Source organism: Chlorocebus sabaeus, chromosome 14 (genome assembly GCF_047675955.1).
Source record: "Chlorocebus sabaeus isolate Y175 chromosome 14, mChlSab1.0.hap1, whole genome shotgun sequence".
Classification (NCBI taxonomy): Eukaryota; Metazoa; Chordata; class Mammalia; order Primates; family Cercopithecidae; genus Chlorocebus; species Chlorocebus sabaeus.
In genome coordinates, this window is record NC_132917.1 from 67,983,207 (window position 1) to 68,000,849 (window position 17,643).

The 17,643-nt window shown below is 38.9% G+C and overlaps 1 protein-coding gene across 1 annotated transcript in view; it reads right to left on the bottom strand.

Moving 5' to 3' along the window:
* Window positions 1-17,457, bottom strand: part of DNAAF10 (dynein axonemal assembly factor 10) — a 27,328-nt gene extending 9,871 nt beyond the window's left edge. The window contains exons 1-4 of the mRNA XM_007970415.3: window positions 17,160-17,457; window positions 7,901-8,001; window positions 5,091-5,221; window positions 1,919-2,020 (exon numbers count right to left, since the gene is read on the bottom strand). Of these exons, the coding sequence (XP_007968606.2) occupies window positions 1,919-2,020; window positions 5,091-5,221; window positions 7,901-8,001; window positions 17,160-17,342 (517 nt within the window). The 5' untranslated portion in view covers window positions 17,343-17,457. The remainder of the gene's footprint in view (window positions 1-1,918; window positions 2,021-5,090; window positions 5,222-7,900; window positions 8,002-17,159) is intronic.
* Between the last annotated feature and the right edge of the window lie 186 nt (window positions 17,458-17,643).

A 17,643-nucleotide genomic window follows, 5' to 3' on the forward strand; every position in this document is an offset into this window, starting at 1 on the left:
CTGGGCGACAGAGCGAGACTCCGTCTCCAAAAAAAAAAAAAAAAAAAAAAAAAAAAAAAAAAAAAAAGCTTTATACTGTATCTGCAAAGGCTAGCAGGCCAACTATAACTCAAACACAAAGGGGTCTCGGAGAATAAACACAGTTATACTTCTGTTGCTTTCTTGGCAGTAACTATATTTGAACACAAACAGAAATTTTAAAACTAATTTATCTTGAAAAATGCTGTTCTGATGTGATCCCATCTTTACAAGGAAATCTGAAAATAAGCTGTAGCATACTGTAACATATTTTTAGTAGTGTGGATGATCATACCTGAAGTAAGTTTATAATCTGTAGTTAAACTCATCCTCCTGGAATTCAAGGATTTTTTTCCAAGTACCTCTTGCTAAGGAAAGAGTGTTAAGTGAGAAGGAGGCCCCTGTACTGTGCTAGGCTATCTGGGCATCCTGTCCCCAGGCTTTCATTCTCTACTGCCGCCAACTTTGTTTTTCTCATAAACTCCAGCCCTGCGTTTCCACTGTGGGCCCCACCTAGATGGTACGCCATCATCTTAAACTCATGATGTTCTAAAATGACCTTACCATTTTCCTTTACAAATTATCCCACCCCTTGTATAATAACATCATTCACCCCACAATCAGGCTGAAAACTCAGTCATCTTGGACATAATCCTTTTCTTTGTTCTTCATATCCAAAAAAATTCCCCAATTCTATGTATTCTGCATAATATTATCTTCCGAATCATCCACTCTGCTCCCTTCTCAGTGCTTGTAACTTAGGTCTTCCCTGGAATACTGCAAAGAGCTCTTCAACTCATATTCTCTGTGCCACCCATCACTCCCGCTAAATACCATTAGTTCATTGTCCTAAAGCTTGGATTTCATCTCCTCCTTACAAAAACCGTCAAAAACTTAGAATGATCTTCAGGCCATCCTAACACCTCTGGCCATTGTCCTGAGCCATCTCTAAGGATATTCCTACTATTATTCTCTTCTACCATCAGCCCTCCCTATCCATGGGTTCTGCATCTATAGGCAACCAACCATGGATTGAAAATATTTGGAAAAAAATTCGCATCTACACTAAAAATGCACAGATTTCTTGTGCTTGTCATTATTCCCTAAACAATACAACAATGATTGACGCAACATTTACATCATATTAGGTATTATAAGTAATCTAGAGGTGATTTAAACTATACGGGAGGATGTGTTAAACCATTCATGAGAACTCTGCCCCCATTAATCTCCTCCCAGGAGACCCCACCTCCAACACTGGGGATTACAATTCAACATGAGATTTGGTGGGGACATAGATCCAAACCATATCAAAGGGCAAATGTCAATTAGTCTTACAAAATCAATATTCATTTTAAGTAAATTAATAAAGGAACACAGTTATCAAAATTTATAAGAAATAACTTTGCAATGGCAAACTATTTTCTGGAAAATAAACATACTCTGTACACAGTGTAATGTATGATTTGTTAGGTTATCGTTTGCATCTGAGGCTTGGTTTATCCCCTTTAATGGTGTCTGATTTTAAATTAGGTCAATATTATCTAATTAAACAGAAACACATAATAATAAGCACAATTCTCAGCACTTTACATGTAATTAACTCATTGAATCTTCATGACGACACAACTAAGTAAATTCTATTATTAATTCCATTTTACAAATGAAACAACCAAGGAACAGATAACTTTGGTAACTTGCTCCAGGCCACACAGCCAATATACTTATTGCAGGTGAGAATTCAAACCCAGGATCCAGAGGCTGACATTAACCACCATGTATATTTGCCTCAGTAAATAATCCACAAAACAGACTATAAAGAGACTAGTGTGAAATTTCTTGCAGGATCGTGCTTTTTACCATCTGATAATTCAAATGCAAGAATTCTTCAATAATTTACCAAATGCCACAGTCCAACAGTCTCTCTTGTTTTCTCCTTGTACAGGTTCCATATTAGCAACAGGATCATCTTTTTGCCTTGGGTCCCATACCTTCACGGTTCCTGCCATGCATAAAAGTAAGTTGGCAAAAATTCAAAAGTGAATGATCATGTTTCTTTTCTACATTGTTCTTCTATGGCTTCCTATGTACATGGCAATATGACAGATGTTATGACATCTGAAAATATCCACATTGTTCTGACTTCTAATTGGGTAAGTTTTATTTAATATCAGAGATATCACCCATATGTGACTATCTGGCTTGGTTTCCAAATTAATAGACACACAGATAAGCCAACAAGTGTTCCTAAGTTATCTACAAGTGATGACTGACAAGGCAAATGTGAATGTTACGTAATTCAAATCATGAGCCTAAAACAAATGTGTTATTTATTAGAGAAAATACTAGTGTTGTTTTCATTTTTACTTTTTTCCTTACTACCCATTTAACCATCGGCATGAATACACTCTAATTTTGAATTAATGGTTTCTTATGTTGTGAGTTCTAGAATACTATTTCTTTTCTTTTTTTTGAGATGGAGTCTCACTCTGTCACCCAGGAGTGCAATGGCATGATCTTGGCTCACTGCAACCTCCGCCTCCCAGGTGCAAGCGATTCTCTATCCTCAGTCTCCTGAGTAGCTGGGACTACAGGCGCCCACCACCACGCCCAGCTAAATTTTGTATTTTTTTAGTAGAGATGGGGTTTTGCCATGTTGGCCAGGCTGGTCTCAAACTCTTGACCTCAGGTGATCCACCTGCCTTGGCCTCCCAAAGTGCTGAGATTACAGGCATGAGCCACTGTGCCTGGTCTAGAATACTATTTCATATACAATTAAGTTTAATTTTCCTGTGGCAATAGTGAAGAGGAAAATGTTAAATAAAACTAACAAATTCTCAATTTAATTTCAACCCCCTCGTTTTAATTCATGTTATGGGACTACTTACTAAAATAGTGTCACTACCTACAAGAAATGCAAATGCATGTAATAAAATGGCTAAAAGGCAAGTACCTGAGAGAGAATAAGAAAAGGGCAAAAAAAAAAAAAATCCTTAAAAGGAAAATAACTCAGGAAAGATGGAGGTACAACATTAGATTTACCTCCAGGGATAAAATAAAGATCATTGAGAGGCTGCTTGACTTTAATATTTATTTATTTAGAGACAGGGTCTTGCTCTGTCACCCAAGATGGAGTGCAGTCACGCGATCATGGTTCACTGCAGCCTCGACCTCCTGGGTCCAAGTGATCCTCCTACCTCAGCCTCCCAAGTAGCTGGGACTATACCACCATGCCTGGCTAATTTTTAAAGTTTTTGTAAAGATGGCATCTCCCTATGTTGCCCAAGCTGGTTTCGAGTGATCTTCCCACCTCAGCCTCCCAAGTGCTGGGATTACAGAGATGAGCCACTGCACCCAGCAAAAGCCTGTTTAAACAAAAAAAAACCCATATATAGAGATAAGAGATTATCTTTCTCTACCGGATTTATACACATTGATAAGATTTATAGTAAGTTTGCAAAAGATAAATGAGCAAAGAACACAGAGTATTCATAAAACAAAATTAACTAGTAAATATAGAAAAAAACACAAATTGGAAAGGAATACCATTTTGTCTGAAAAATAAGATAGAAAAAAAGAAAATCAACGCTAACAGGGTAGACTTGAAATCTACCTCATCTACTGTAGCTGACTATAAATAAGTACTATGGAACACTTGTCAGTAAATTTTAAACTTTTTTTTTTTTTTTTTGAGACGGAGTCCCACTCTGTTGCCCAGGCTAGAGTGCAGTGGTGCGATCTCAGTTCACTTCAACCTCCCACTGCCAGGTTCAAGCAAAACTTGTGCCTCAGCCTCCTGAGTAGCTGGGATTACAGATGTGTGCCACCACACTGGCTAATTTTTGTATTTCAGTAGAGACAGGGTTTCGCTACATTGCCCACGCTGGTCTCAAACTCCTGGTCTCAAGTTATCCGTCCGCTTCGGCCTCCCAAAGTTGTGGGATTATAGGCATGAACGACTATACCTGGCCCAATACATTTTTTTAAAAATCATAAAATAAAATATGTTTATTCCAAAAGAGTTACACATATGACAATACTCATTTACTCATTATTTTTAAGCCACTCTCATAAGACAACAAAAAAAGCAAACTGAAGGCTTATAGGGGAATGGTTAAGTATGGCCATATGATGGAATATTATATAGTCATTAAAATAACTGTGGTAACAGCAATATGTGCATATGACAAAACATTAAATGAAAAAAGTTTCTAAGATACAAATTCATATTCACACTTATAACTATGCAAAATTATATATAAGACCTAAAAGAAAAAGAAAAATCTAATGGTTGTGGTAGTGTGGTAGACTGAATATTATTTTTTCCCTCTATACTCAATATTGCTTTTATGAGTAAAAAAAAATAAGTGATTTCTAAAACACAGCTGCTCTTGAGTACCTATTAGAAAATTATATCTCACTTTTCTTTTAAAGCAATTTCCTCATGGTCTTGAGCAGTCATTAAACAACTAGGCAAATCAATTATAATAGGTACCAAATTTCTCGTGTACCCTTCGTGAAGCAAAAACATTTCTGACTCTATTAAAGTCATGCAGTACCACTTTGGACACCAAAAGACCTGGCCCTTCCTTGTTGGTCACTGCAGGGTGGAAGAGCTGAGCTGGTGCCTTTGGAACTCTCCAGCGGATGGATCACAGAACTTCAGTTTTCAACCAGCTGTCAATATGACAATTTTCACAAGTACTAACTCTGTCTTTTAAAAAAAGAAAATGAAAAGCTGCCACCCACATTATATCGTCAGCTGCCTCAAAAGCCTGTAAAGACATTTTAAATCCTTCAGGGTTCAGAGGAAACCATCATTGTTAGTAGTTGAACCGGCTCAACACTAAAATAGTGGTAAGAAGTGCTATGAATCTATCTCCAAATACCCAAAAGTCTGAAACAATCGAGAGAGAAGCAATCAAACTTGCCTGTTAAAAAAGTAGCAGCAAGACTGTTAGATTTAGGGAGTCAAGGTAACTGAAGGCGATTTTTACTCAGGGAGGACGTACTGCTGCATAGAGATTTCCATTAAAATAAATAAACAAAATACATAGAATACATGGACTCACCATCTCGGCTGCCGGTCACAATTTCAGGTGCTCCTTCTCCAATTCCTAGTCCACCTACACCATCTATGGCATTTATAATTTCTTTATGGCCCTTTACAGAATATACTGGCATCTCTGGAGCTTCTAAATTCCTAAACAACAAACACAGCTTTTTACACCACATGTCCCAAACATTTAAGTCTGCTACTGAAATTCAAAAACACATATTACAGTTAGATTTTTTTTTGTATAGAAATTAAGGTTTTGCTATGAAGATAGTTTATACATTTATTTACACTTCTGAAATTTTCTCTCCATTTAGCTTCTTTCAAGTCCCCAATGAGAACTGTCATCATTCAACTTGAAATTCTAATCCTGAGCTCACCATACGTAGTGTTCAAAGATGATCTCTCCAAGACCCCCATAGATGAATTACCAGGTATGCTTGTTGATAAACATGGATTCAAGGGCTTCTCCTCAAACATAAGGAATCAGGATCTCAGATGGGTCCCCAAAACAATGACTGTGGTACACTGAAGTATGAAAAAATACTGCTTCAAATACACAGTAAAGCTCAGGGAGGTCAAGGCTGCAGTGAGCTGAGATCATGCCACTGCCCTCCTGCCTGGGTGACAGAGCAAGACCCTGTTTCAGGAAAAAAAAAAAAAAAGAAAAAGAAAAAGAAAAGAAAAGAAAAGAAAAAACCACCATGCATCTGAGGACCTGGCTCTCAGGACAATTTTTTTCAATTCTGGGTTTTAGTGGCTGTTACAAAAATATGGGAAGTGAACAGAAGATGGACACCATTAGCTGGCCTTACTAAATCATCATGTTCATTAGAATTCTTCCAAAGTAGGCCTCAGTAGTTGGATCTTATGACCGTTTTAAAGGATAAAATATGAATAGTGTTTACTTTGTACACATTTCTTCCTTTATAAGGTACTATTTTCCCACTGAAGTACATACTGATTTTCATCTACTGACATATTTTTCAGCGTGTCATCGTACAACAGTATGTATTACTGAAAGACAGGCTGAAGTTCGTCTAATAGGTCAATTCACAGAAAGGCATTCAGGAAAGTATTGATTACCACAGTTGCACTACTGGGCAATGAATGGCTTGACTAGGTGATCCTCACACATTCCTTTTCTTGCCGATCTCCATTTCTCCCCTTCTTTGGCTTTTCTACTGGAACTTCTATTTATATTTCTCTTAATAATTTAGTTTTCAATAACTTACGGATATTTAAAATGAATGTGGCTATTCATGAAATATAATCCCAATTTATTATTGGGCCAAGATTTATTAGTAAAACCTTACTAATACAAAATTTGTGGCGAGGTGCAGTGGTTCATGCCTGTAATCCCAGGACTTTGGGAGGCCAAGGTGAGTAGATCACCTGAGGTCAGGAGTTTGAGACCAGCCTGGCCAACATGGCAAAACCCTGTCTCTACTAAAAACGCAAAAAATTGTCAGGCGTGGTGGTGGGCACCTGTAATCCTAGCTACTCGGGAGGCTGAGGCAGGAGAATCACTTGAACCTGGGAGGCGGACGTTGCAATGGGCCGAGATCGCATCACTACGCTCCAGCCTAGGCAACAGAGCGAGACTACATCTCAAAAACAAGAAAAATTTTTTGAGATATTTCAACCTAGTTTAGAAATTACATTTACCATCATTATGAACTAATCAAGAGATTAAACAAGATTGTGGTTCTAGTTGAAATGACTGTTTTACTATTTTATAGACTTTAAAACATTATTTTTTAACATGAAATTATAAGATTTATCAATGAAAGTAAGTTGGTAATATCTGTACTATACTAGGACACTATATTAGAAAGATGGTCAATGGTACTATTTAATATTTTGAATACTCTTGTGTTGAAATATATTTATTTTTTAAAATAGCATTCAAACTTGCCCCTCTCCCAGTATCTCTCAAAGCATATGACAAAGCATCTAAGAACTAACGAATACATGCTAATTTAATTATTAAGGAGTTAAAGCAAGGAGAAATTAAAATAGCTTCATTTTGTTTAATGTTATGATTCTAAGACAGATAAATATGTTAAAGTAATGTAATTATAAAGTAGCAGGTTCTAAGTGAGACTCAAGAAAGGTCATGTTAGAAAACATGATGCAGGAAAGATAGTTTTTCTAGAACACTCTAGAACTTTCTCCATAATATTTTAGAACACTGCTGTATACTATAAATGATTACAATAATAGATTTTCCTACAAAGTAATTAAAAAGGAATTTCAATTCATTCCACTCTAAATAAGAAACAACTCTAGGTAAAATATGAAAAAGGCATTTGGCAGAATTGTGATTTTGCCCATTCAAAACAAGTTTATTTTGATTTGTTCAACAGATATGCTTCTAAAAAGTTGTGCTTAGATGTTAAAGCTTGAAAAAACAAACATTCTGCAGTGCTAAATCTATTGCTGAAATATAAATAATTAATACCTACTTTTTCAATGTTATTCATGTGCATTTTTATATACTGTATTTTTAAAGTTGGAGGGGGAATAGACCTTTATTTACAAATACATGGCATTAAATGCTAGCACCAAACAGTGTGTGTGAAAATAAGCATTGATAATATTATCCAAAATATCTAAAGAAAAATAGGTTAGTATTTTTAAATGGATTTTGAATATGAAATCTAGAAATATGTATTAAGAGAAAATTCTCATATTTTTATAGTTAAAATGGAACATATAAAGAAAGATTTTTAAATTAAAATTCTCTCTTTCAGAGAAAGAGTAATGAAACTATCAAATAAATTGCCTGTCTCATCTGTCTGAATACTGACTAAATCATCTTACCATATATGAAGGTTTCCACCAAAATCTCCAGTAGCTAAATATCTCTGCTGTAAAGATGTTGCACCAAATGTTCCACATTTAATAGGTTTGGCCTTTTCAATCTTGATAGAAAGGAGGAAGACAGGATATATTATTTATGTAAGCAGATATTTATAATCTATTAATATCATATTTACGGCTCTATTATGGCATTTAAATAAGACAATATAAAAGGCAATTAAAACATCTTCTGATGAAAATAATCATACACTTTTTCCTTTAGTCATTTTTCTTTAAAGTATGTAACTGTCAAAAAGAAAAAGCGTTAATTTGCCTTTCCTCTCCTCTCACTAATGAGACATTCAAATGCTGACAGCTCTACAATCTCTATTGCAGATATGAAAGTTTCAGCATTTCATGTGATATTCTTTAAGATCCTCAACAGAAATGAGAACATAATGAAGATATTATCTTTCCAGATGGTTATGGGAACAAAAATGTTACGTGTCTCTTACAGTTTTCCCTGCAGAACCCTATAAACTAAAGATGTTTATGTCCCACTTTCTCTGGGGCCTTTTCAATGCAGAGAGGTTTATAAACCTGTGTGTATCAAGGCACTACTATTGGTATGGATCAGCCAATCTTTTGAGGTTTCTTTACTTTAAAAGGCTACTGCTCCAAGTATCATATATAATCACATTAGTAAAACAATCATATACAAATATATTATTTAAGGTATGGGGCTTATGGAAATCAGGTGAAGAAGACTATGTAGCCAAAAAGGTCCTTGGAAAGGATCTAATACAATACTCTCCTGTCATAAAAGGAGACCAAAGCATACGGCTTTAGAGATTCACCCACTCATACAACATTCAACATTTAATGGTTGCTACCACATGCAAGTCACTGAACTAGGCAAAAAAGGATACAAAGATGAATGAGATTGGCCAGTCCCTCAAAAAGCTAACAACTCAAATATCAGTTCCCATCTGGTTCCTCCAAAATGTACATATTCATTATACTACTCCTACACCTCCCTGGGTCTTCCATTCACCTTCTTTTACTTCCTGATGTTTCTGATTTCTCCACGGCCCCTCCCGCCGCCAACTCTACCTGCCCAGGTCACTAAAGTTCCTCCTACAGTCTAACTGCTTTTCCTGCTGCCTTGGCTCCTGAGATCTCTGCAATCTGGAATTAGATGAGGCCACTGATGTCTGTCCCACACCACACTCTTGCCATATAACACTTCCCATTGACTGTCAGCCTCAATGGGGCAAAACTATCCCTCTTGGTCTCTAACAATTTTTACATTTTAAAATTCTTAATGTTTATAAAAGTAATACCTGCTCCCTATAAAAATTCAAACAAAACAAAAGGATGGAAGGAAAAAGTGAGTCCCTTTAACACTTTTCAGAAGTAATCCCCATCCTTCTAGATCTTCTACGTATTTACAAACACACACGCGTTTGTTTCAATACAAGGCAAATCACAGTACACTGTCGTTTGATTTGTTTCACTTAACAATACATCTAGATAAACTTTATTCCTTTTGCAGGGTTCTCCAGTTTCCAGGACATCTCCCCTTGTAACTCTTCAGTTTTCATCCCTCCCAGGTTGGCCTGTTTCAAATAATTTTTAAAATAATTTCCCTGCCACTTTCAGTGTTTATCCAGGCATTTCCATATAGGTATACATACCAATTTCCACGAATAAAATAAAAGTCACTTAACACAAACTATAACAACTTTTTTCTCTGATTCAGAAGATACCATTATATGGCATAGGGCTTTGGAAACTCCCAGACTGTTAAACTTTCCTACTATTTGTGATCTGGATAAATTAGAGTTACTATGGCCAAGTCTAAAAGCATTCATACCCTCCTCAGAATTGTCTAGTAAATGAAATCAGTCATCTACAGTAACGTCTGTAAAAGACCCTATTGATGAGAAGCACAGAACCACAGAATGTTTCTCTTTTTAATGCACAAGTGGTCTGAGATGGCATCAGTTATTTACTGCACCAGAAAATTAATACTTGTTTATTCCCATTTTCCCCCAATTTTATGAAAGAGTATCTTAAAATGGGGCAACACAGAGGATCAAAATTTTGTCAACTTAACAACACACACAGTTTCTAACTCCAATTTATGTTTTCCTCACCTTTCCCTTCTCCTCAAAGTACCTAAATATATATTAATAGTGCTGGCCGGGCGCAGTGGCTCACGCCTGTAATCCCAGCACTTTAGGAGGCTGAGGCGGGCGGATCACGGGGTCAGGAGATCGAGACCATCCTGGCTAACACGGTGAAAACCCGTCTCTACTAAAAATACAAAAAACTAGCCGGGCGCGGTGGCGGGCGCCTGCAGTCCCAGCTACACGGGAGGCTGAGGCAGGAGAATGGCGTGAACCCGGGAGGCGGAGCTTGCAGTGAGATTGCGCCACTGCAGTCCAGCCTGGGCAACAGAGCGAGACTTCGTCTCAAAAAAAAAAAAAAAAAAAAAATATATATATATATATATATATATATATATGTAAAATAGTGCTAAAGCACTTAATCACTATTAGGACATGATTTCTACGGTGAAATTAATTCAGAGTTCCAACCTACACCAACTGATGAAACAGCTATCCACCTCTCCCTCCCCTTGGTCTCACACTGAACCTGGGTCTTGCCAGCTCTAAGTCATTGATAATGGCTTCCATGTTCTGAGGCAGAGGGTGGAAGCAGACCCTCTGAGGTAAGAAGCTGGTAGTCCTGATGCACAGCAATGTGGTTCCAGGAGACAGGGGATTAGAAGCTGTGGAGAGCTTGCATCATCTATTGACCCAATTCTCTGGGAACATTTTTCTCAGAGAAGCACTGGGAAGACTGGTCGCCCATTTTCTTCCCCACAACCAGCTAAAGCATTCTGCTTCCCAGAATTCCACTGCTATCCCCTGAAACCTCTGATGAGGGTTTCTGTGCTTCCTAGGCCATGGAAGAGGTAAAAACTAACCTACACTCTTTGGTCCCTACAGTCTTCTAAAATTTTACGGTTGGTAATAAAAAACTGGAAGCAAAAACTTTCCTCCCTGTTATTCTTTTACTTAACTTTCACTTTTAGACTCTGTAGACTAGAGAATCTCAAACTATACTCCTGGAATACACTGATCTTCTGTTACTAACACAACACATTAATTAGAAAATTCGCCAAGAACAAAAGCCGATGGATGTGTTTTTTTCAAATTTTAAAGTTTAAAAAAAAATAATTTTCTTAGCTTGCCTGGTAGAAAATACTAGCAAATGAACACCAGTTAAAAAAACTTGGACCATGCGCAATGGCTCATACCTGCAATCTCAGCACTTTGGGAGGCCAAGGAGGATGGATCACTTGAGGCCAGGAGTTCAAGACCAGCCTGGCCAAAATGGCGAAACCCCATCTCTACTAAAAATACAAACATTCGCCAGGCGTGGTGGTGGACACCTGCAATCCCAGCTACTGGGGAGGCTGAGGCAGGAGAACTGCTTGAACCCAGGGGGCGGAGGTTGCAGTAAGCCAAGAGCGCACCACCACTCTCCAGCCTGGGCGACAAAGAGAGATTCCGTTTCAAAAAATAAATAAAATAAAATAAAATAAAACAAAACAAATTAATAAAAATAAAAAACCTTGGAAGTGAAGACTTAAAAACTGTGTGGTTACTTGCAATGTAAAAATCAGAATATCTATCTATCTATATATATAGTGTCAGATTTTTCTGCTGAAAATCTCTTCCCTGTACAAAGACGGAACTGACTACTCCAATATTTTATGGTGTTCCAAAAACAGCACTGCAATGTACAGATTCTTTGACACCAGCACAAAAATATTTTACTCACGCAATTGTGTCCCCCTTTCTAAAATGTGAGCACCATGAAAGCAGAGCCTTGCCTAATTTTTTTAACGCATAGCAGGCACTCAACATTTGTTGAATGAAGGTATAAATGACCATCCATGAATCTCTCAGCCCTGAGAGTAGGGACAGACAAACCAGGGCTGGAGTTCACTTTGTTCTCTCTTTTCTCCTACCATACTTTCACGTGCCAGAGTTCTGTCTGACAAACCGTTCAGTTTCTGGTGTCATTGACATGCAATCATGAAAATAGCATCCATCTATTGAATACCTACATATCAGATACGTTTTAGATATTCTTCCAGTCTAGACCATCCCTTTTCTAATACATAGAACACTGCAAACTAAGTGTTCAGAACACCACTTTCAAGATGACAAAACAGGTTCAGAGGACTGAGTGACTTCCCTAAGGTCCCAAGAGCCAGATAGAACCCAGGCTTTTTCTTTTAAACTAGGCTGCCTCCAGGTTTATATATAAATCGATTAAATAAACATTTTATTATTGGAGTCCTCATTCTGTAAACCTGAGAGTTATTGGAAGTATCAAAGAAATGTTCCAATCTTGATTGCTGAGGTAAATGGTACAATGGCATGAATTAAACCTACTTTCAGATCTCTGTCCTTTGGTTTTTACCTTCATTCGTGTCTTTACAAGATATAAATATATTATGCTTCCCTCATGTTCTTTGTTCTTTTCTTATATTAAAGAAACACAAAGATATTTATAGACACTAGTGGTCTGTTGTGTAAGAACCAAATTAAACTCAAATTGTACATCTTGAACATATTAAACGTATTAAAACTGATGAATTGTGTGCACTGAGGACTGCGCTTTGCTCAGAAGGGCTGAGCTCTGTTGGCAAACGGACTTACAAAGTAGGCATGTTTCCTCTTTCCTCAGATGTTTATGGAAATAATAATAATAGCTAAATTAACAGGACAAAGGTGAAGCTAATTTTTCATAGTTCACAAAAGGGTTCCCTCTTTGCCCCGTTAGATAGTTTATCTACGGAAAAGAAAAGATGAAAATAAGTTGGTAGTAAATCAAAATTTTTCTTGCTAGAAAACTAACTGGCAAAAAAAAAAAAAAAAGGTCTATCTTGCAAAAATTGTTCAACAAAGAAAATCTGTATATACTAACAATTTTTGCTATATGATACTGAAAATGGCCATCAATGATGGTCATAATTGACCTAGCTGTTCATTTTCTTGCTATAAGAAGAAGTTAAAATGATTAAAGAAGCTCAAGATCAATAATTTCTGTGTGAGCTATTTTTGTTCTGCATGTGGGTGGGTCTAGTACAGCTTGTCAGTACTTCCTCCTCCACATCCTGGCAATACTTAATTAACATTAAAAGATCCAGCCAACCAAATGCTAACAAGCAGTACATTCAGTAGCACAGGGACTAAAAAAGCAGAATTTTATTAGCTTATTGCTTTTTTTTTAATATAAACATCTACAACTGTGATTCCATTTTTCAGGGCCATCCCTAGTCCATATGGTATCTTTGTGCCAATTTGAAAAATAGTTGCCCTTTAGAGGCTGATGAAGCCTCACACATGTAAGCCTTAACGAAGGAAAAAGAGCTTTCAACTCCCATTTGAGCACTCAGCCAGACACCTTTGTGTGGTGCAAAAAACTGCTCAACGGAACATGGAGGCCCTGCCCTCCATTCCTTATCTATCCTTTTAGAACTAAGATAAGGAAGACTTCGACAAAGACTGATATGCTTCCTTTACATCCTTTTTTCTTAGATGCACAGGATTTGCGAGCTCCAAGTTAGTGATAAATTAAAAAAAAAAAAAAAAAGAAAGAAAGAAAGATGCATGAGCTTTGGAGCACATGACTTAGGAGTAGCTCTACAATGATAAATCAAGTCTGTTTCCTAATATTTTAATAAGTGACCCATCTAGCTCAATGGTTCTCAGCCCTGGGACTCATCAGAATCACCTCGCAGAAGTTTAAAAAAATTCTGATTTCTAAACCTTACTTAGATGCAATAAAGACGTACCACTGTGTCAGAATTTCTAGGGGTGGGACCAAGGAACAAATGTTTTAAAACACACACACATACACACAAGCCACAAAATGCACTCAAATGATCCTGATGCACAGTAAGGAGTGGGAGTTACTGGAACAGTATTTAACCTATATTTTTAATCTTTTTTCCATTGCACCAGAGCAGCCAAATACAATGTAAGTTCTTTTTAGTTTTGGTTTGGTTTTTAGACAGAGTCTTCCTCTGTTGCCCAGGCTGGAGTGCAACGGCGGATCTCGGCTCACTGCAACTTCTGCCTCCCAGGTTCAAGTGATTCTCATGCCTCAGCCTCCTGAGTAGCTGGGATTACAGGCACGCACCACCACGCCTAGCTAATTTTTGTATTTTTAGTAGAGATGGGGTTTCACCATGTTGGCCAGGATGGTCTCGCTTTCCTGACCTTGTGATCCACCCGCCTCAGCCTCCCTTAGTGCTGGGATTACAGGCGTGAGCACCGCACCCGGCCCACTGTAAGTTCTAAAAGGTATTTCTGTATTAGTTGTACCCTCTTTTTGGACAGACAGTAGGCTCTTTAGAAGAAAGGACTCAACTTTTAAATATCTTTGGTCCTTGTTAAACACAGTACCTTGAAATAGTGTGTTCTCAGATCTAATTCATGGTAGAAAAAAAGATCTAAAGGATCAAGGTGAAAATACACTTAGTGGTTATTCCTGGCATTGAGATTATGGGTGATATTTTCTTCATTTTCCTATTTTCTAAATGTTCTATCATGAATATATATTACTTTTCCTGCAAAAGAAAATTATCTTTTTAAAATTTGCTGAAACTCCCCAGAGTCTCTACGAAAGACAAAGTACTCTATTCCACTTGATGGAGTAAGTGTAGTTTTGAAATATGTACAAATCATATATTTTCATTTTATTATTTTTTGAGACAGAGTCTCTCTCTGTCACCCAGGGCGGACTGCAGTGGTGCGAACATGGTAGGCTTGACCTCCTGGGCTCAAGAGATCCTCCCACCACAGCCTCCCAAGTAGCTGGGACTACAAGCTACAAGCTCGCATCACTATGCCCAGCTAATTTTTGTATTCTTTTTTATACAAAAAGTAGAGACGGGGTTTCGCCATGTTGCCCAGGTTGGTCTTGAATTCCTGGGCTCAAGCAATCCACCCCTCTGCCTCTCAAAGTGTTGAGATTGCAGGCGTTAGCCACTGCACCAGGCCTGTTCTTATTTTAAAAAGTCACAAGTTTGAGCCCTGATCCTGCCACTGCACTCCATCCTAGGCAAGAGTGAGACCCTCTCTCAAAAAAAAGAAAAAAGAAAAACAATCATGTCCCATTTTTCTTTGAAAAAGGAATAAATGGCCAGGCGTGATGGCTCATCTCTGTAATCCCAGCACTTTGGGAGGCCGAGCTGAGTGGATCACCTGAGGTCAGGAGTTCGAGACCAGCCTGACCAACATGGTGAAACCCCATCTCCACTAAAAATACAAAACAATTAGCTGGGCATGGTGGCAGGCGCCTGTAATCCCAGCTACTAGGGAGGCTAAGGCAGGAGAATCACTTGAACCTGGGAGGCAGAGGTTGCAGTGAGCCAGGATCACGCCACTGCACTCAAGCTTGGGTGACAGAGCGAGACTCCGTCTTTAAAAAAAAAAAAGAAAAGAAAAAGGAATAAATCCTTTAAATGCCTTTTTTTTTTAATGGTGGTTCACACCTGATCCAGCACTTTGGGAGGCAGAGGCGGGAGGATGGTTTGAGCCCAGGAGTTCCAGGCTGCAATGAGCTATGACAGTACCACTGCACTCCAGACTGGGACAGAGCTACGCCATCTCTAAACAACAACAACAAAAAACAAAAACAACCCAAAATGCAATGTAAAGAAATTTTACTTTGTGTAGAAATCAGGAAGGGCATCACACATTAGATAATCTGAACTGGACATTAGAATAGCAACAGGTAGCCAGGCTCGGTGGCTCACGCCTGTAATCCCAGTATTATGGGAGGCCGAGGCAGGCAGACTGCTTGAGCCCAGGAGTCGGAGACCAGCCTGGGCAACATGGCGAAACCCAATCTCTACCAAAAAAAAAAAAAAGTACAAAATAATTAGGTGTGGTGGCACACACCTGTAGTCCTAGCTACTTGGGAGGCTGGGGTGGGAGGATTCCTTGACCTGAGAAGGCGAAGGTTGCAGTGACAGTGAGCTGTGTTTGCACCACAGCACTCCGGGCTGGGTGACAGATTGAGACCCTGTCTCAAAAAAAAAAAAAAAAAAGCCACTGGTTACTGGAAGCTAAGTGATGAACAATATAAGGAAAGGTAGAAAAGAATAAGCCATGTTTCATGTTTGTCATGCAGGGAAATTTAAAGCGGAATGGGGTCTTACATACTTTTTATTCTAGGCGTAACAGTCCAAATTGTATCCATCCTTTATCTACCAGTTTAATCCCTACCTCCTCAAGCCGATTTTCTCCATAGATTTTGATCCCCAGAGTTCTTAACCTACCCTGCACTTACAGTTGTAGTCTATTACAACTCTGATCTGACTACGACTGATCTTTTTTTTTTTTTCAGGTAACCGAAATCAAGACTTTTTAAAAACTATAAACAGCTACAAAATGCTAGTTACTATCATTATTCTCTAATTCTTTCACTAGTAATCTTCAAAAAAAAAAAAACAAAAACAAAAACTTGTAAACCTAATCTTTCCACACCCTGCTTAAATCCTTTCAATCATGTCCCATTTTTCTTAGAAAAAAGGCATAAATCCTTTGAATGTCCTACAGATCTTGCAATGTCTGGTTCCTGCTTATCCCTCTAGTTTCTTAAGAGGATAAACTTCTTCCCATCACTGAGCTTCTGCATGTGCAGAAGCCCTGGAAACCGTGTCCTTTACTCCTAGTTTGGCCTAGTTAGCTCCCGCACATACCAAAATCTGTTTTCACTCTCACTGAACCGTAGCCGTGTTCCTTTGCGTGAGACAACTCATCTCGGTTTGTACTTATGTATCGTTGCTTTGATTATTGAACTGAGTATCTCTCCCACTACAAAACAAACTCCATGAGATCGGGGACATTGCCATTCACATGCCTAGGAATAGCAGGCACTCAATTGATACCTGTCGAATGTGTTAGGTTGCCTCTTCCAACCACACCGCAGGCATCCTGGTGCCCGCTTTGGCTGGACTGCACTTGGGGTGGCAGGAGGGTTGGGCGCGGAGGAACTACCCCGCGGATGAGAAAGAGGTTTTAAATGGGAAACATTCTTCAGTCGGCGGTCAGCTTCTCTGGTCTCGCGCGGCTCAAGCCATGCTTTGGGGGACGCTGGACGAAGGCTCTGGCAAAGAGGAATGCAGACCCCAGGATCCGCACTCGCCCCCAACGGCAGTCCGGATCGTCGACCCGGCACCCACCTCTCGAAGCAGCTTCAGGTCCCCGTGCTGGATCTCGTACAGCTGAATGACGCCGGTGCCCCGTGCGAAGTTGCCCATGGTCACAAATTTGGCGCTGCAGGGCACCCATTTACAGTCAAACACCGTGTAGTTGAAGCCCTTCTGGATATGGGCGATGATCTGAGGCTTCTCGAAGGCCGACATGGTGCAGCCAATTTCAGTTCCGACAACCGCCACACCCAGAGCCCCCCAAAACACTAACCTGGAAACCAGACTCCAAACATTGGCAATTTGTCCCTCCCGCTTTCCGTATTCTGCCCCAGCTGCCCTAGGAAGTTGGCTGTAGTTATCTCCAGATAATGCCAGATGCGCTCCGGCGATCGCACAGAATGTTCCTTCACAACAGCACAAATTTCTTTATTGCCTTTACCCACTGCCTTTCGCACACATACATATTAGAGATTATAAAATACTTGGGATGGGAGTTGCACGGCTGGAGTGAGAC